The 19,736-nt window shown below is 52.8% G+C and overlaps 1 protein-coding gene across 3 annotated transcripts in view; it reads left to right on the top strand.

Annotated features, from left to right (window-relative positions):
* NLGN2 (neuroligin 2) overlaps positions 1–7,762 on the top strand; it is a 53,074-nt gene extending 45,312 nt beyond the window's left edge. For all 3 annotated transcript variants that reach the window (XM_072977228.2, XM_078378490.1, XM_078378491.1), the window contains one exon: positions 2,740–7,762. In XM_072977228.2, coding sequence (XP_072833329.2) covers positions 2,740–3,688 — 949 coding nt within the window. In that variant the 3' untranslated portion in view covers positions 3,689–7,762. The remainder of the gene's footprint in view (positions 1–2,739) is intronic.
* The last annotated feature ends 11,974 nt before the right edge of the window (positions 7,763–19,736 follow it).

Genomic DNA, 19,736 nt, shown 5'->3' with positions numbered 1-19,736 from the left:
TGCAGGGCATGTGAAGGGCACAGTATGTGCCCAGGGCAGGAAGGAAGGAGGCAGGAAGTGGTGCAAGAGGAGTCTGTCTGTCTGTCTGTCTGTCTGTCTGTCTGTCTGTCTGTCTGTCTGTCTTGGACAGAGGGCGGTGACTCAAGGATGGGTCACTCACAAATGGATGCCCATCACCGGTCCTTGGAGAAGTTACTGTTCTCGTTTAGAGTCCTAGTTAAAACAAAGTGTTCTGCTCCTAGGCTGCCTCCATAGTGCTCAAAGCACTCTTTGGGTGGTTTACCGTTTCATTTAGGCAGGTCACATGTTGCTCCTCTCCAGCAAGCTGGCTACTCAGTTGACCAGCCTCGGAAGGATGGAAGGCTGAGTGAACCTTGAGCCGGCTACCTGAGCCCATGGGGATCGCACTCAGGTGGTGAGCAAGAGTCTTTACTGCAGTACTGCAGTTTAACCCCTGTCCCATGAGGCTCCTTCAGCTGTCATGGGCAGTAAGGGATTCATTCTGGGAGCTGTAGTCTCGTAAGGAGCATTTTCCCAGCCCCCAGTGCCTGCGAGCATTCTGGAAGTTGTAGTTCCCCAAAGGTAGCTTTTTCCAAGTTGGGCATGAGACCGTTGGGCCAGGCGTCCGAGGAGGAAGAAGGAGCAGGCCGCCCACGGATGACCTGATCTCACCTCCGTGTTCTTTCAACTTCTTGCTGCTGACCTTTGCAGTTTTTCCATTATTTCCATTTTCTTCTCCCTCCTCCTATGATTCTCACTACTGCTCCTGTTGCTGTGTAGTTAAAACCGTATTTCAGTTGACAGTTGCAGAAACTGTACAAAACTTATTTTAGGACTTAGAGGAAAGGGGATTAGCGGAAAGTGAGTTAGGATCCTTGCAGCAAAATCTGGACAAACTTGGGCAAAAGTTGTGTGAGTTCCTGTTCTTGGTTCGCTGGAAAGTTAATTTCAGAATCTCGATCCTGGGGTGAGGGGAGGGTTCAGGGGAGGGGGGGGGAGAGAGAGAGAGAGAGAGAGAGAGAGAAAGACTGAAACCATGACACTCCCAGATGAATTTCAATATTTTAATAATAAAATTAAAGGTGAGCACGAATTAAAAACCGAATCAGCAAATTCATTTAAAAATCGCGAATTCATCAATTTGTAGTCATACAAGTCAATGCCCCCAATAAATACGAATCAACAAATTTTTAGTGATTTGTCATTTGTTTGGCTATGAAATAGCGCCAAAGGCCCCTAGAGGCACCAAAATTGCAGGGAAGCTTCTTCTGACTCTCCTCTACAATCCCTCTAAGTTTGGTGAAAATTGGGGTTCCCCCAAACCAGCTGCTAAAGGGCACTTTCCCGGGGGGGGACCCAGTTTATCCATGTATAACTTGGATGTCTGAAACTGAGTCTTCACCAAATTTGTAGGGCTTGTAGCGGAGAGTCAAGGAAAGCCTCCCTGCAATTTGGTGTCACTAGATGCTTTAGCGATAAAGTTAAAAAAAAATATGAAATGATGAATCGCACACAGAAATCATAAATTTGTTGTGATTTGTGGACCTTGACGAATCACAAATCAAAATGAATCACCGTTTTCCTGATTTGTGCCCATCAAGTCCTCTGCAAGTTCCTCTGCTTCCAATGGGCCTACACAGGTTGTGAGTTATTACTAGATTTCAGGTTTTATGATATTCTTACTGCTGGCTAAAATACTGTATCTGAAATTCAGCCTTTCCCAATGAGAGCACGTTAGTGTCACGCAGTGATATAATTTTAAGCTCTGGACTTGATATGATCTTATTGGGGGGCTCAAAAACTTCCCTTCTGCCTTCCGAAGGGCCCGGGGACAGTTCTGTTACGTTTGGAGGGCATCAACCAACCAATTAAAAAACGGAAAACGAGGGGAGCTTTTATTCAATTTTTAAAAAACTGTAAGAAACATCAAAGCAACATAATACGCAAACTACAGGAGGTGGGATAAGCTCTCCCTGTGACAATAAGACGCCCTGAATTGTCTAAATTCTTTCTTCCGAAGCTCCTCTAAGCAGTGGTTCCCAACCTTTGGGGAACCCCGGTGGTCTTGGACCGCAACTCCCAGAAAACACCCAGCCAGCGCAGCTGTTGGTGAAGGCTTCTGGGAGTTGCAGTCCAAGAACATCTGGGGGTCCCCAAAGGTTGGGAAAAGACTGCAATGTAGGTTTTAACCCCTGACGTGAAGAACTGTTTTCCCTTCCGCTCTTGGGATTGTCTGTCCCACCGAGCGGCATCCTAAGAGGTCCAGCAATATTTTTTGAAAAGCCTGCAAATAAAATGTCAGGAAAAAAAAATAAGGTAAGGATTAATAATAATGCAGAAAACGACACCTGTCGTCAGAGAGGCAGCTCAAATGAGGGAATAATCTTTCTACCTCAAAGACGGTGTCTCCCATTGTGAACCTGCTCGGGGTGTTAAGATCATCAGGAGAGGCCTTTCTCTCCATCCCATCATCATCACAGATGCATCTGAGGGCCTTCTATGTGGCTGTTCATTTAGACTCTGGAACTCCTTGCCACTGGAGGCCGGCCTGGCCCCGTCTCTGCTGTCCTTCCACAAGTAGTCAAAGACCTTTCTCTTCAGGCAAGCTCTCCTGTAAATGACTGGTTCGGAGGGTTCGGTGATTCGGTTTCTCCCCCCCATGCCTCTGCCCCCCCCCGTCCTTGTGGAGCGACTCTCCCCCTCCGTGACTCTCCCGCCTCTTGTCTCCCTTTCCGGCAGGGACCCGAACCAGCCGGTGCCGCAGGACACCAAGTTCATCCACACCAAGCCGAACCGCTTCGAGGAGGTAGTGTGGACCAAGTTCAACACCAAGGACAAGCAGTACCTCCACATCGGCCTCAAGCCCCGCGTGCGGGACAACTACCGGGCGAACAAGGTGGCCTTCTGGCTGGAGCTGGTCCCTCACCTCCACAACCTCCACGAGCCGCCCTACACCTCCACCACCACCCGGATCCCCTCCATCGTCACCCGCTGGCCCAGCACCCGCGTGGGGCCCGTCCCCACCCGCCGGCCCATCCCCACCCTGCCTCCGGACGAAGACGACGTGGTCCGGCCGCAGCGCTACGTCCCTTTCCCGGGAGACTCGCGGGACTACTCCACCGAGCTCAGCGTGACGGTGGCCGTCGGGGCGTCCCTCCTCTTCCTCAACATCTTGGCCTTCGCCGCCCTCTACTACAAACGGGACAAGCGCCACGAGCTGCGGAGCGGCCGGCGCCTCAGCCCCCAGCGCAGCGCCGCCAACGACCTGGTGCACGGAGGGCAAGAGGAGGAGATCATGTCCCTCCAGATCAAGCACTCGGAGCATGACGCCCACGACCTGGAGCCCCTCCGGCCGCACGAAATCCTGCGCCCCGCTTGCCCGCCGGACTACACGCTGGCCCTGCGCCGAGCGCCGGACGACGTCCCCTTGATGACCCCGAACACCATCACCATGATCCCCAGCACGATCACGGGTATGCAGGCCCTGCACCCCTTCAACACGTTCCCCACCGGACACAACAACACCCTCCCCCCACCCTCACTCCACCACCCGCGTATAGTGGCTCCCCCCCCTCTGTACCTTTCCGGCCGCGGGGCTCCGGCATTTCCTTATCCACCCTGCCCAACGAGAGGGAGACGGTCTCTTTCCCACCACGTGGACGGCGGCGGGGGGGTGTCTTTTGTATAACCTTGGGGGGTGGGGGTGGGGAAGGCAGCAGAGGGGGTAGAGGTGGATCCCACGCATGGCACAGAGGGAGCGGAGACGTCGCCGTCCGTCTGTGGCGGAGTACGGCGTGGCGCCAGAGACGTCGGCAGCGGGAACCGGTCTACTTTCCGGCCGTTCAGAGACTGAGAGAGAGAGAGAGATCGGGCCCAGATGCGGAGATCCTTGGTGTGGGAGTGCCCACGAGGAGAGCCATCATCTCCTCCTCGAGCTTGGACAGGTGATGGAAAAGCCAATTATCATGTGAAATGTGGGTTTGGTGATCAGGGTGCTGGAGAAAGAGGGAGATGGGATCCCACCATTCTCCCACCTTTTAGGGATGTCGAAAAGAACTATGCTTGTTCCCAGCAACTGTACAGGACTAAAAGGGGGGGGGGGGGAGAGGCAGGAAGGCAGAGAGAGAGAGAGAGAGAGAGAGAGAGAGATCATAGCTCCTGGTTGTGCGACACTCAAGGGACGAACGCAACGCAAGAAGGTCCAGAAAAGATGGAAAAGTTGGAGATGGAGGCCTCCAGAAACCGGGTACCACAGCTTAGCAGAAGGAGAGAGCAAGAGGCCAGCGTCCTTGCACAGGAGGAGACCGCCTGTGTGCCATCCACACCACCGTCCCAGAACTGGTTTGCACCCTGGAATTTTCTTCAGATCCCCAAGGACACTGGAATGAGAAAGGATGTGTCCTCCCTTCCTTCTCTCTCTCTCTCTCTCTCTCTCTCTCCCCCCCCCCTTTTGTTTTCACGCTTCCACCCTCTCCCTTTTCTTGCGAGTCTGGCTTTTAAAACTTTTCAGGGGGAGGGGAGCCTCCATGGTCGCTGGGAGAGAGAGAATTTACACCCACCCAGCCAGGGGAGTTTGTGAGAGCAGAAGCAGTCCCTCCTTTCCAAAGGCCACAGGGTGGGCATCTTGCGCGTGGCACCCTCAGGAACGGCTGGCCTTCACGTGGCGCTTTCATGGCGAGAAGGAAAGGGTCCCTGACGGAGGGAGACGTGAGCCTGCCTTCCTCTGTTTCAGGGTGGGGTGCTCCAAAAAAAATCCCAGTGCCTTCCTAGCACAGTTTGAAGGGAGATGCCATCGCGGTCCACCTCTTTCTCATCCGCTGGAAGACGCAGCAGCCAAGGCCTCGCCGACCCGGCCACACCTTGGACGGGGGCTCCCAGGAACCTAAAAAAGGGTTTGTTTTGTGGAAATGAAGCCTCTCCCCCCCCCCAAGCGCAGAATGGCTTGTGGGGCAGCTGAAGAGGCACATCTGGGTGGGGATGACGTCTAGCAGGTTGGGCAGGCGGGGAGGATTGGCTTGCTTGCTGTAACAGCCTGTAGCGCTCAGGACCCTCTCCAAGGTGGGCTAGACTACAACTCCCATAATCCCCCCTGACCGGCTAATGGGGGGAAGTGTAATCCAAGTGCCACTGGCGGGTGGCCAGGTGAGGGAAGATCCCGGCGAATCTGGCTTCCAAGGCGAAAGGTGGTGGGTGACAACTGGAAATCCCAAAGAAGGGGTGGGGATGGGAGTTGGAAAGGATTATCCATGGTGGCCGTTTTCTTTTAGCTTTAAAAAAAGGGGGTGGTGGTTATGAGACTGGAGAACGAGGGGGGGGGACTTTTTGTTTTTGAAAAAGAACTATCCTAAGAAAAGTGCACAGCATGTTCCCAAATGTGTGTCCCCCCCAAATTGTTAAAGAGTTGGACAAGAAAATGCATGGGTGCCTCCCTCAACTCCCTTCAGGTCCAAAAGCTCCTCCTTTGCTCTCCTCTCCTCCTAGATCATGGGGACCCCTTCCCCTGTTCCTCCCGTGCGCAGCCTCACCTGACGTGGGGTGGATCACTCCCCGAGCATCCCCCCCCTCGCCTAAAATTAGGGCCTGGCTTTCAGTGATCGTCAAAGCCACCAGGGCAGACGAACGGCGCGGGCCTTCCCGTAATGCGTAAGGCGCAAAAGATATGGGGGGGGGGAAACCCTGGCTTTCAAGGGCATCGGGTAGATGCTTCGATGACGCTGTTGGGGCCACCGGTCAGTGGCGACCAGCCAGAATCCGGTCGGATTTCAGCATCCGGAGGGCAGACGCAAGAGGTGGTGGGCTTCTGTGCAGGTTTTCGAGAGAGATGAATTTAGCAGTTGCAGGAACCAAGGCATTGAACCAAGCCACCCCTCTCCGGAGGTGTTCTTGGCCAAAAGAAGCTGAGTTAAGGACGGGTTTTCCCGGGGGGGGGGAATGCATGCAGCCAGGGTCTTGCACGGTTTCCCCGTTCTTGCATTTCAAGAGCTCCTGTGCTCAGCATCTTCCCGGCCCCTCCGCGATGGACCGTTTCTTGGGCCCCTTGCAGAGCTGAGCTGAGTCTGGGTCCTCTTAAGTTTCACAACCACCTCTGATAAACCCGCTTCCATTTTGGACGACAAGTCCCCGGATCCCCCACCAACGTAGCCATGGGCCATGCCGGCTGGGGGATGATGGGAGCGGGACTCCAAAGAGGAACGTCTAAAGATCCACATGTATTTCTTTCTGCCAATTCTGTTTCCCCTGAGATAACTCCACACGCCCCATCCTGCCAGTTTCTGTCTTCGCGTGTGTTTTCTTCTGCAGCATTTCCGCCTTTTCTTCTTGGGGTGCAACCTTTGGGGAGGGGTGGCAGCTGGTCCCGAACTACATTTAGAACCCGAGACAAGGGTGGAAACAGGTTAAAAAGTTTCCAGCTGCCAAGAAGAACAGAGACCATGTTTTTTGGAAGGACCCTGAGCGTCTGTCACCATTCCTGGCAGAAGAATAAATATTTGGCAGAGTTTCCCCTTTAGGAGGTTTCAATCCAAAATGTAGACACAGCACCCCGAAACGTGTCATCTTCTCCCGGGAAGAGGGGAACCCCCCTTTCCCACCACCCTCTGTGACGCGGGGGGGGGGGATCTGACAGCAGGCTACAGTGTTAAGTGTTGTTGCTCTTGCTGAGGCTGAACAGGTCAGCTAGGATCCGGTGAATTAAAACCCGCAACCGATCCATATCAGTAGCTGGATGGAGCGGCAGGAATGTCCCGACACTCCCTCGAGCTGTGGGGCCAGAAACCTGTATCCGGCCAAACACCCAGTCCTACAGGAGGCCACCCACCCAATCCCCCACCTTAGTGAAATTCCCCCATGTCCACACCCACAGTACTGATCTTTCTTTCTTTCCTGACCCTTTAGAAGATGTAGCTTGGCTTGCTTGCATGAGTCATCTATTTACTATTGGAGGCACCCTTTCTTTTTCGCCGCATGGCGTGCCTTCTCTCTGCTTGTTGCACATGCGTGTGGTCTGGACTGGCTTTGGCTGATCTGTAGCGAGGGCTGGCGGGTTGTGGGGCTCCCCTTAAGAAGACTCTGTGGCCCCGTTTTGGTGTACTGCTGCCCCAACTCTGAGAGTCCTTCTTCCCTGACTATCTTTAATCCTTCCTTCCATCACCAGTTCCTTCCTTCCTTCATCATCTCCTTCCTCCCTTCCTTCATTTCTCCCTGACTATCTTTAATCCTTTCTTCCTTCTATCCATCATCAGCTCCTTCCTTCCTTCCACCTACATAGACAGACTGGCTCATATCCTATTCTGCAACATATATCCCTCCCCAGAAAGCGTGTTGATCTCCCTGGAAGCATTTTATCCTCGGTTTGGTTTTCAGTTGCAGCCGAGAAAATTGCACTTGACATTGGCCGAGTCCAGGAAGGCAGAGGAAAAGTGACTCCGTTTTTTATTTTTGTTTTCTTAAAGCATGTTGATCTTCACTTTGTCTGGCTTTCTCTTTCTGTGCTGCCTTTGTTCATTTCTTGTGCCTCTGCCCTTCGTTCTGGGAGATTTTATTTCTTCATTTTTATTTCTCTTTTTTGAAATTTTTTGGAAATGTTCTGGTGGAGGGAAAGACAAAGGAGAAGTTGACGTATGAGTGGAAGTCAAACTTGGAGCGGAATGGGTTGGGACGCCTTTTGGTCTTAAGCCATTCTGAGACTCCATCTAACTCTGCAACCTTTCAAGTTGGTTTCCTTTTTTTAAAAAAAAAAAGAGAGAGAAGAATTTATTATAAATATAAATAGATATATATAGATATATATCCAATTTTTTTAAAAAAGGAAAACACTTATTTTGTAAAAAAAAATGATAATAATAATTAAATAAATAAAAAAGAGCAAAATCTGTGCCAAACTCAGCAAACATAGATGGGCGTGGGGAAATCCTATGTTTTGTGGGGGATGGGGGGCTTTCGGTTTCGGGGGGGTGGGTGGGTTTCTTTTGCTTTGCAACTCGAGTTTGCTGGGGCTCGTGTGAAAAAAAAATGTACGTGCCAAGGAGCGGAAAGCAGTTCTGACATTGGTCGCACCTCCAGCAGAGAGGTGCCCACCATGCCTTACACGATTGCCAAACGCCGCCCGCCGGTCCACCCGGCCGAGTCCCTCTTCACCCCGATGCACCCCGAAAGCATCAAGTGCACTATCTAGGATCCGTCCACCAGCGGAGAAGAAGCACAGGTCCTTTTGTCTCGAAATCCAAGATGGCAGCCGGGGCATGTGTGGGCCTCCCACCCAGCGTGGCCGTCCACGGGAAGCAACATGCCGCTGCCGAGGTTGCGATTCGGCCACCCGGGAGCTGCTCCTCCTCTCGATTCCAATACGCCTTGACTGTGGCACATCTCTAAAATGCCATGTCGTGCTGGGGGTGGGTGGGTGGGGGTTTGTTTTCTACAGTCCAGGACATCCCTCCTTCCTGCACCTCTTGATTTGAAAACAAGAGAACACCGTTCGGGAGCCCTGTCGTTTTCTAAACGGGGACGTGGCCTTCTAGGTGGCCCGTGTTCTCCTCCGTCCGGGAAGATCGTCCCTGGCTTCACGAAATGCTCCTCTCTTTTTTTGGGAAACCTCACTCGGCCAAGTCAGAGGTGAAGGTGGCCAACCTGAGGGGTGGCCCACCTGAGCCCCGTCTCGCCTATCGGCATGGCTGTTCTCCCGGGAATGCCACGCAAGAGGGGAGCCCCCTTCCACAGCCGCGGAGGGAGAAGGCCCCGTTCCTCAGTCACCCCAAATGGCTGCCGAGAACATCTGCAAACCCACCCACCCCCGGCGGCGCCAGCAGAACAGCCGGAACCGAACCTTCCCTCACGAAACCCTGCATTTGCATCGTCCCTTCCCACTCACAAACTGGAGAGAAATCTATTTTTATGAGACTTGGGTTTGAGCCAGGAGGGGGATTTGATTTTGGGGGGTGGGGGTTTTTTTGGGAAAACACCCTTCTGGCATTTCTTGGCTTGGACGGACTCGCCTTGTGCTGCTAACGAGAGGCCTGCCCCCACCCTCAAAGTCCCCCCAAAACCTCAAAGACTCGTTTCCTTAGCCCCACCACCCCCCCAAGGAGAAAGAAGGACTTTTAAAAAATAATTTTTTTTCCAGCTTATGGAAGACCACGTGATTTAAACAAAACAAAACAAGGTGGTGCTCTTTTTTTTCCGTTCGTTTGTTAATGATGATGATCTAGACAGTGGAGAAACACCTCTGGTGTGTGTGACGTTGGGGGGGGGTCGGGGGTGGGAGCACCCTTCCCCCAAAGGAGAGGAAGTTGGGATGCAGAGGGGGAGGCGGGATCTGGGCTGAGATGCTGTACACATTTTTAAACCTTGCAAGAAATGGGAAATGATATTGTAAATATAAAAAAAAAAAGAAAAAAAAGATTTGCCGGTTGGACGTGCTTTTCTTTAAGGGGGGAAGTGGGTTGCGGGAAGGGGCATTCCGGAGAAATACGTGGTTTATTTGGGTGCCCCATAAACCCCCATGATTACTTACTCTGGGTTTTGGTGTGGGTCCTTTGTATCATTTTAATATCTAAAACCAGGATGTGGAAGGGTTTGGTGTTGTTGGTTTTTTTGGACTACAAATCCCAGCGTCTCCCAGCCTGCTGCCGAGATTCTGGTAGCTGTCGTCCAAGAACTCTCCCCCCTCTATTCAGCACTCGTTAGGCACCATCTTGAGTATTGTGTCCAGTCTTGGACATGGCACTTCAAGAAGGATGCTGACAAACCGGGGGAAAATTCAGAGGAGGGCGACAAGGAGGATCAGGGGGTTGAAAACCAAGCCCTCGGAGGAAAGACCGAAAGAAATGGGCCGGTTTAGCCTGGAGAAAAGAAGACAGGAGGGTGATGGGATAACAGGCTTTGAATATTTGAAAGGCTGTCATATACAGAGGAGGGGCAGGACCTATTCTTCTTCATCCCCAAGTACAAAACACATAATGGGATCAAGTTGCCTGTTTCTGTCGAATATCAGGAAAAACTTCCCAACTGTTAGAATAGTGCGACAACGGAAGGGATGACCTCAAGAGGTGGTGAGCGCTCCAGCGCTGGAGGAGCCTTCAAGAGAAAACTGGACCACCGTGCGTCGGATCTCCTTTGATTTGGATTCCTGTCTTGAGCGGGGGGGGGGTTCCGACTCGATGGCCTTTTAGGCCCCCCGTCCAACCCCATTATGAACTGCTGGGTAGCTCAGTGGGTGAGGTGTTAAAGGTTGGGAGTTCGATACCCCCACTGTGCCTCTTTGATAGACGCTGGATCCAATGATCGATCAGTCCCTTCCAGCTCTCCAGTTCTAAGATGGTGATGATGATGATGATGATGATGATAAAAAGAAAGTGTCTACCTTTTGTTCTGTCTGCCTGCCTTAGCCACACACACCCTGAATTCCCTATCATCAATGATTGATTTTCTGCACCCCCAGTTTTCGCTGGCCAACAATTAACACCAGCCCTTGGGCCGGCTAGCGGCTTTGGCCGTGGCCCCATAGAAGGGGGCTTCAGCATCTCTCCAGAGGGCCGGCTCTCTTCCATCTGGTGCGAGTGCGAAATTAGACACTGTGTTCTCCAAGTGGGGCCTTAAACTAGAACGGCAGATCTGCCCGCCTTGTGCCCTGGGTTCAGCAAAGAAGCCCAAGGCCAGGAGACCCCCTCCTGGGGGGGGGGGAGTCCAGGCGATGGGCGGGATGGGTGACCTCTTATTTGACTTTCTGCGAAGTTTCTAAAAGCTCCCTCTTTTTTTGGACCACAAAGCACAGAATGGTGGGCTTTGCGGTCCAAAAAAGGGGAGTTTTTTTTTCCGAGTTAGGTAGTTCTAACCCCACCCCCGCCGCCAGTGAAAGAGAGGGAGATCTGGGTTCTAGGGTTTGTTCTGCTTCCAGCATCTTCTTCCTCCTCGGCCAAAGGATCTCGAAAAGAAAATCAGAGAGATGATGGGGGGGGGGGAGTAGTAGCACAGACAATCTTGGAGGAGCGTGTTAAAAAAACCACACCATGGCTCCTTTTAATTGGATTTCTCTTGGCAATGGAGGGTCAGCCGGCTTCCTTCCCCCCCCCCAAAAAAAACCCTCCCTAGCAGGAATGCAGCCTCCCCCCCCCCAGTTGACTTTATTGAAGAGGAACAGGACAAGACAGGTCGGGAGTCTAAAATCTGGAGTCCAAAGGATTTTCCTCGTCCCGACGGCCCCTTAATTCTGGATTACCCATTAGGGAAGACTTCTCCCCGTGGGGGGGTGGGGGGTGGGGGGGATGCTTGGCCAGCACTTATAAGTATTTGTTTATTAAAAGCATTTCCGCCTCGCTTTGTAACCATAAAAGGCTGCCAGAGCAGCCAAAGAAAGCAGCAACACGATGGATGATCCTCCCGGATGTCGGCCAGAATGGAAGAGATGGTCCGCAAGGAAAGCAGGATGAGGAGGGAGAAGGGAAAAAAAGCAGCCAAGGGGGGGGGGTATATATTTTATTTTTAAAAAAGGTCCATGCGTATAACAGGCGGTCTGGATGGGAGATGCTTCAAGCAGCCTGTTGGATCCCTTTGATGGATGATGGTGGTCCTTAGTCACTTGCCCCCCTCCCAGAAAAAGAGGGGAGGGAGGGGATCTGGGGGGGGTAGTGGTGGGGGTAAGACCCTTGCACATGGGAGGGGGGGTTCCTCCTTGGGGGGCCCCCTGTCCCTCTTCTGATGGGTGGGGGGGCGGCAGAATGGCCAGTCGCCACCTCGCCAGGCCCCTCGGGTCCCCCCTGCTCCAAAGACCCCAGACCTTCCTTCCTTCCCTTCCATCATCCTCTCCTCCCTTCCTTTGATCCATCATCCTCTCCTTACTTCCTTTCCCTTTCCTCTTCCCTCCTTGTGGCTCCTCTTTTCCTCCTTCCTTCCCTTCCTTCTTCCTCTCATCTCCGGCCTTGGGGTTTTTTTTTGGGGGGGGGGTTGGTCCTCCCCCCCTCCAGCGTCCACCCCCCCTCCGCCTCCCCCCCTCCGCATCGTCTTCTTTTCCTCCTCGTCCTCGTCCCCCCTCCCCATTATTTCCCTGCCGCAGCCATAAATCCCCCCCCCCCGAAATCCCTCCGGGGCTCCCAGCCGGGAGAGAACGAGAGGGGGGGGGGGAAGAAGATGGATCTCCCGGAAAAAAGGGGGGGTCGGCGGCTGGTGGGCTGGCAGTCCTGCCTTGCGGGGGGGGCAGGAGGGGAAGGGAGGGGAGTGGGGGGTCCCCCCTCCAGGCTGCAAGGGACTTCTTTTTTTGGAGGGGAGGCGGTGGGGGGGCACCCGTCCTGCGCCTGGCCCCGCAGGGAGGGGGAGAGTGGGGGGGGCTCGGCTGGGCTGGGCCGTAGTGGGGGGGGCGGAGAGAGAGGGGGGGCTGCAGGAAGGGAGGCTGCGCACTGCGGGCGTGTTTTGGGGGGGCGAGAGAGAGAGAGGAAGGGATGCGCGGGGGGGGGCGGAGGAGGGGGGGCGCCTCTGGCTGCGCGGGCGCGGGGCTAAAAATAGCTCTCTCGCGCCGGTTGCAGCCGGGAGGGGGCAGAGGGAGATGCATTTGGGAAAAAATATACAGTATAGGGTTTTTTTGGGGGGGAGATGTCTTAGTTAAGAGGGTCATTCCCCCCCCACACACACCTATCCTCCTCTTTTGCAAGGCGGGGGTGTATGTTCAAAGAGCACCAGGAATTTGGGGGGGGGATGATGGAGGAAGAAGGGAGAGATCTGTGGGATCCAAAGGGTTTCCGGGGGGGGGGGCTGAGGATGGGACCTAAAGAGAACTGGATTGGGGCGGGGGGGGCAGAGAAGGAGATCAGGAAGCTTGGCTGGAGAAAACCTCGGGGGGAGGGGAGGAACCACCAAGCCCCCACCCCCACCTCACCCTTTGCTCTGCGGGAAGGGAGGGTGGAGACACTTTGCCCCCCCCTTTTCGAATCCCAGCTGGGGGATTCTGGGAGCTGTAGTTGCAGAGAAGGCAAGGTGGCAAACCTCAGGCTTCCCCCCCCCCCGGGGAGGCTCTGGAGCCCCGGGGGGGGGGCTGATGGATGAAAAAGAGGGATTCAGATGGGGGGGTCTTCCCTCCATCCCTCAGGACCTTTTTGGGAGAGGGGAGGGGGTCAGCCTAAAGGGAAGCCCCTCTACAGCAGGCGAGGGAGGGGGAGGTAGAACTTTAAATGAAAGAAAAAAGAGAGAAGGGTCTTTCAGGGCGGAGGGGCGCCTCCATCAGGGAGGTGGGCATGCATGATTTATAAGCATCCTGTGATAGATTTAAAGCGGCTTTATTTCAGCCCTAAGAATCTGCAAAAACAGCCGTCTGCCAGAGGATGCAAGTCCCCCCCCCAAGCACTCACTGCTGCAAAAGACCCGAAACACACACACACAGACACACACACACACCTATATATCCTCTCAACTGGGCCAAGGACCCAGGTGCACAGATGACGCTCCAGTCTCACTCCGCAGCCCAGGTCTGGCCTTCAGAGCATCCTTGGTGCTTCTTAAGAGGGGGGGCCTCCTCGATTTCAAGAGGAGAGAACATCCGAGCTCCCTTGCGCTCCAAAGTGGTCTTCCAAAGTTCTCCTGAAAGCCCATCGTCAGGGCAGGAATGCAACGCCTCTCCTCCCTGTGGTTTCTTCTCCCCCCCCCAAGAGAAAAACAATATTCAGGGATAGACTATTATTGTCTGCAGAAGCTCTGTTGGAAATGTGGACTAATTTTTTTTAACTACGTCTCCCAGCGCTGCCTAATCCTCTGTCCGTTGCGGTGGCAAACATTTCCAAGAATTTGCTCCAAAGACCCCGCGGGTAATGGCTATGACAATTTAAAAAGGCACCCTCTCTTTTGTAAAACCGTAAAATGGTGGGGCTGGAAAGGGGCCTATGGGTCATCAAGTCAGATCTCCTCTAGAGGAAGCAGGAAAGGCCCAGGTAAAGCATCCCAGCAGAGGGCCAAGTCAAGGAGAGTCCGCCGTCTTTCGTTGACCGGCTCTTACTGTCGGGAAATTCTCTCTCGTGTTTAGTCAAAATCTCCTTTCTTATCGCTTGAAGGACTTCTGGGTAGCTCAGGGGTTGCGGTTTCTGGCTGTAGAGCCAGTGGCTGGGAGTTCCATTCCCTGCATTGGTCCTCCTAGACAGGGGCTGGACTAGATGATCCCACAGGGTCCCTTCCAGCTCTGCAGTTCTAAGATGATGACGACAAACCTCTTACTTAGAGTACTTTTTAGAGCTGGACTTGGTTTCCAGACCTTTGACCCTCTCGGTCACCTTCCTTTAGACCTGTTCCAACGTGTCAATATCTAAAACATGGTGCTCGGTCGTGGTATGACATCCAGGTTTCTTTCTTCATTTATTGTGGACTGCAACTCCCAGAATTCTCCACTCCTTGCCAGGGAGAATCCTGGGGGTTCCTGCCCACAGGGACACACTTACAGGCATCTACACACAACTTAAATTTCACTCGCCTAGAACCGGGCCTGTCTTCCTGGCTCTCGGGCCTACTTCCTGCAGAGAATGAATCTGCTCCTGTGCTTCCTGGGAGATGTAGTCTCGGGGCCCATTAGGCTACATATAGGGCACCCCCCCGAATGTCCCATAAAGACCCAACCCCCACCTCCCATAGAAAGCCGACTGGGGCCATTTTTTTTTTTTTTTGTACAGGAAGTAGACCTGAGACAACCTGGAAGAGAAGCTCATTCCAGGTGAGTGCAAAGTATATACATCTGCCAGTGTGGTTCTCCAGGCAGAAAATCCCAGAATTCTGCCTGGGGAATTCTTAGAGGTTAAAAAAAACAACACACACACACACGCACGCACGCACACACGCACACACAAACGAACTTAGAACTGGTTGCAGGATTCAAGGTGACATCCAACCGAAGACGACTAAAGTGGATACTATCACTGTTCTTAATCGGGATCCTTGGCCTCTCTTGATGCCACCTGGCGTTCCACTGCTTTTTTTTTTTGATGCCACGTCATGCCGTCAATTCATGTTCAGTTTGTCGTCTGCTTTTCATGCGCACGACTGCCAAGCCAGCTGTCACCTGCCCTATATTTATTCATTTGATTGGCACTGCTTAAACGTAGACCTGCGGAAACTTGTTTGGCTTGCTTTGACCTATTTCTTCAACTGATTGAGGTCGTACGGAACCCCAGTTCTGTCTTAGGAAGTATTAATGACATCTCCAGGTTGAGGGGTGACCTGCAGATTTTATAAACACCCTCCACTGCCCTCATCCAAGTCATTTGTTCAATCGTTTAGTCGTGTCCGACTCTTCGTGACCCCATGGACCAGAGCACGCCAGGCCCTCCTGTCTTCCACGGCCTCCCGGAGTTGGGTCAAATTCACGTTGGCCGCTTCGATGACCCTGTCCAGCCATCTCGTCCTCTCTCGACCCCTTCTCTCCTCTTGCCTTCACACTTTCCCAACATCAGGGTCTTTTCCAAGGAGTCTCTTCTCTTCTCATGAGATGGCCAAAGGATTGGAGCCTCAGCTTCAGGATCTGTCCTTCCAGTGAACAGTCAGGGTTGATTTCCTTCAAAATGGATAGGTTTGTTCTCCTTGCATTCCAGGGGACTCTGAAGAGCCTCCACCAGCACCATAATTCAAAAGCATCAATTCTTCGGCGGTCAGCTTTCTTTATGGTTCAGCTCTCACTTCCATACAACACTACATTTACAAATATTATTTTATTTATGGGCCACCTTTCTCCCCATTGTTGACCGAAGACGGCTCACAGCAGATAAAACAACAGATTTAAAAACATGGTATAAATATCACATTAAAAATTATTAAACACTGGACTCAAGTGTCCTTTTATCATTTCTCTCCAGGGGTGGGGGTGGGGGTGAGGAATGGATGACGGGCGGGTACGCCCTGCCAACAAGCTACAAACCCACCCAACAGAAGCCTTGTCTGGCCCACACATAACCAGCTTGGTCACAAGACCAAAGTGGTGCGGGCATTTTGCTGAAATCAAGGTATACTACACTGACCGCATTCCCCTCATCTACCAAACACGTGGCTTTTTTTTTTTTTAAACGAATGAGACAGGGAGAAGGAGATGAGTATGTCGTGGCGACTTGTTTTTGAAAAGCCCATGTTGAGTTTTAGTGATGAATGCATTATTTTCTAAATGCTCACAGGCTTAAGGATCTGAAGGTGTTTCAGAATCTGTTCTCGGACTTTCCCCCTGCCAAGCTGACAGATCCGTGACTTTACGTCTCCGGCTGCAGCGCCAGAGGTTGGGAGTTCGATTCCCCCACTGGGCCTCCTCGAGAGGAGCTGGACCCAGTGATCCAGAGGGTCCCTTCCAGCTCTGCAGTTCAAAGGTGATTGCTGTATGACTATATTTGCCCCCAGGTTGTTCCTTCAAATACTGTAGAGCTAAAATTACAACCAGCAAAGCTTGGATGAATCGTGAGAGAGGAGAAGGCCGAGGTGACATTAACAGCAGAATGCAGTTCGCACCCGGCCCTCTCTTTGCACCTCCCTTGGGCCAACAGGAGGAGGGTGTTGTGTCAGAGCACAACACAAACATTAACAAGGCAATGCGCTTGGATTCCAGGCACTCTTGTGCCTTGATGGCCCTTCTCTCCGGTTCAGTTTTCCATTGGCTTGCTTCCGGATCCCTTCAAAAGGAAAGATATATATAGTCTGGGTCTCAAGCCAAGGGAATCCTGGTTTATTCAGCCCCTTGGGTGACCTGCTAAGGATTCTGCATGCATGCACGCACCCACACACACATACTTCTGGGCCCTCCTCAATGCCCACTCCCATTGACCCTTCTTTTTCCAGAGCTGTGCTGCATCCCACCGACTTCACAACGGCAGTCTTCTTTCTTTCTTTCTTTCTTTCTTTCTTTCTTTCTTTCTTTCTTTCTTTCTTTCTTTCTTTCTTTCCTTCCTTCCTTCCTTCCTTCCTTCCTTCCTTCCTTCCTTCCTTCCTTCCTTCCTTCCTTCCTTCCTTCCTTCCTTCCTTCCTTCCTTCCTTCCTTCCTTCCTTCCTTCCTTCCTTCCTTCCTTCTTTCTTTCTTTCTTTCTTTCTTTTCTTTTCTTTTTGCCGAAGCTTTCGTTCCTCCAATTTCAACACAGGTTGCAAAGTCTAATAATGCTGTATTGATTCCTTGACTCCATCTCTTCACTCCAGTGGGCTCCCCCGTGGCAACAGGGGCGGATGTGGGGGGCCTACGTAGGGGTGGAGCACAGAGACCGAAAAAGTCCCTGTTTCAGGACGATGGGTCTCCCAGTCCCTGGTCATTGGCTGGGAGGTGTCGTCCCAACGTTTTCTACCTGTGTAGCCGGGATGGCCAGTCCCGACTTAAGTTGCGCTCTGCCTCAACTGTGTCATGTTTCGTGTCCCCATTTGAGGCATGGGCCTCCCTACTGCCACTACCACTGCTGCTGCCATCATCCTCCTCAGAAGCAGCAGACCTGGCTTCCCCTCCAGGAGCCGGCTGCTGCCCAGCTGATGCGCAGAGGCAGGGGCCGGCTCTGGGAAGAGAAGTTGGCCTGCTTTCTCTCAACATGCGCATGTGCCAGCCCGGTGCCCCTTCCAGGCCTACGGTCTCTGCGCACATGCCAGCCTATCAGCTGGGCGGCACATGCGCAGCGTCTTGTGGCTCAGGCCCAATCACTTGGTCTTGGGATTTGGGCCCAACGATCCAGGCTTGAACTTGAACTCGTGTCTGAAGACTTGCCAACACCCCTGCTGTGTGTAGTGGACAGAAAGATGATCTAGGACTCTGGATCCCAGGGTTCAAATCCCACCTCAGACAAGGAAGCTCCCTGGAGATCTGGAACCGGCAAAGCCACTCCTTAAATACTTCGCTCACCTTGAAAGGCCTTTTAGAGTCGCTAGAGGTCGGCTCTTCTGACTTGAGGGCACGTGGCGCCTTTGGTGTAACATGGGCGCATCCTTCACCCATCCCGCGGCCTTTTTTGAGTGGGGCTGGTGGGGGATTCAAGGCTGGAAGGAGATGGGGATGTGAGGAGTGGGCGTCGTCTTCCTCCTCCTCCTCCTCCTCCTCCTCTCCGGAGGGTTGCTTGTCACTGAACTTTGCTTACAAGACAGGAGGGCAGAGGGTCGCCGCCGGCCTTTGCCACCACCCTTTCATCGGTGGCCCTGTTGCATCGATCGGGGATGTTAATTAATTAGAAAAAGGGCTGGATGCTCTGAAAAAAAGCCTCTCGTGTCCGTTTGACGAGCCAATTGTCCCCCCCCCCCCCCGTTTCCAAGGGAAATGCTTTACATTTAATCTGATTTTTTATTTTAATTTTTTTTAAGGCAGCAGATGGTCATCTTGGAACAGGTGCTCGGCTTTCCCTCGTCAGCCTTCCGCCCCTGTGGAAGAACAAAGCCCAACCTGCCCCCCCCTTCCAATCTGATTTCATCCCTGGATATATTTTTGCAGAATTTAATCACTCTCTTGAAGCTGATTCGATCCGTGGAGGAGAGGGAGAGAGAGAGAAAGAGAGAGAAAGCAAGCAAGCAGCCTTCTTAAGCGGGGCGGTCCTTGCAGCCTTGAGCATCGCTGCGCAACTGCCCCCCTCCGCCCCCCCCCGGAGACGGAGGGACCCAAACCAGCAATTAACACGGAATAAATCCGGAGTGGCTGCCGCGGGCCTTGGGCGCCCTCTGGTGGGCAACCCTATGAAAAGCCCATTTTCCCTGGAGGAAAAAGGGGTAAAAAAAAAAAGGCACGCACGCTTTTTCTTGATAGTGGATTTTTAGGATCGGCTCGCTTTGCACGCGGGTGGCCGTCTCTCTGCAAAACACGGGTCACAGTGACATTTTTTTTTTTAACAAAAAAAATCAACAACACTGAGAATGATAAGGGGACTTTAAGGAAGGAGCCAAAAAAAAATCTGGATTTTTCTTGACGCTCCAGAAGAGCATGCTTTTTGTGGGAGGACGGACTACAACTCCCATAATCCCCAGGCTGCTGGCAAAGGGATTATGGGGTTTGTAATCCCCACTAAAAAAAAACAAAAACCCACGCGACTCTTCCCCCAAAGCTATAGCTACAGCTATCCACCCTTTTCCCCTCCAGATACAGCCTTTGGGAAGAGGAGAAGCGTGGAAAGAGGGCACGCTTCCCATTTAAACTTCTACATTTTCCAGGGAAAAACACGCAGGATAATTTTTTTTTCTTCTGCTAGGGGGCGGCAGAGAGACAGAGATATGGGTTACCGTAAATATCCTAATTTTTGCGCCCCGCCCCCTTTTTTGTCCCAAAGCCTTGAGATTGTGCTGAAGCTAAGTAAGGAAACTCATTTTTTATAAACGGATTGATTGGTTGTCAATACAGCCTCCTCCTTTTCTAGTCCTCGGCGTTTGTCGTATGGATTCTAAAAGCGACGCATTTTCCTTTTGGGAGGAAAAATTCTGCCTCCCTGTGCCTTTAAATTGCGGGGTGGAAGGAACTCGCTTCGCCCGCCTTCCCGCCGTTGGGATTGGCTACTGCGCTGTGATGGACTTCGCCGCAACCTATCGGGAGAATGAGTATGCGCAAGGGAGAGGACGGAGGGGGGGGAAGGCGGGATCCTTCTTCTCATTGGGCAAACTAGTGCTCCAATCGCGAGTCTCGCACTTGGCGAGGCGACGGTCCCTATTGGCTGCCCGGATCCGAACGCCTCGATGCGGTAGAAAGTCTCCCTCTTGCCCTCTTGCGCCGAGGAAAGACCCGCGGACTATGATTGGCTAAGACGCGACGTTCTGAGGGGGAGGAGTCTGCATGTAAAGGAGGCGCCGCGAGC

This window comes from Pogona vitticeps, chromosome 6, assembly GCF_051106095.1.
Source record: "Pogona vitticeps strain Pit_001003342236 chromosome 6, PviZW2.1, whole genome shotgun sequence".
In the NCBI taxonomy this organism is placed as follows: Eukaryota; Metazoa; Chordata; class Lepidosauria; order Squamata; family Agamidae; genus Pogona; species Pogona vitticeps.
The sequence above is the reverse complement of the archived record's forward strand: the minus strand, read 5'-3'. Positions and strand labels throughout refer to the sequence as shown.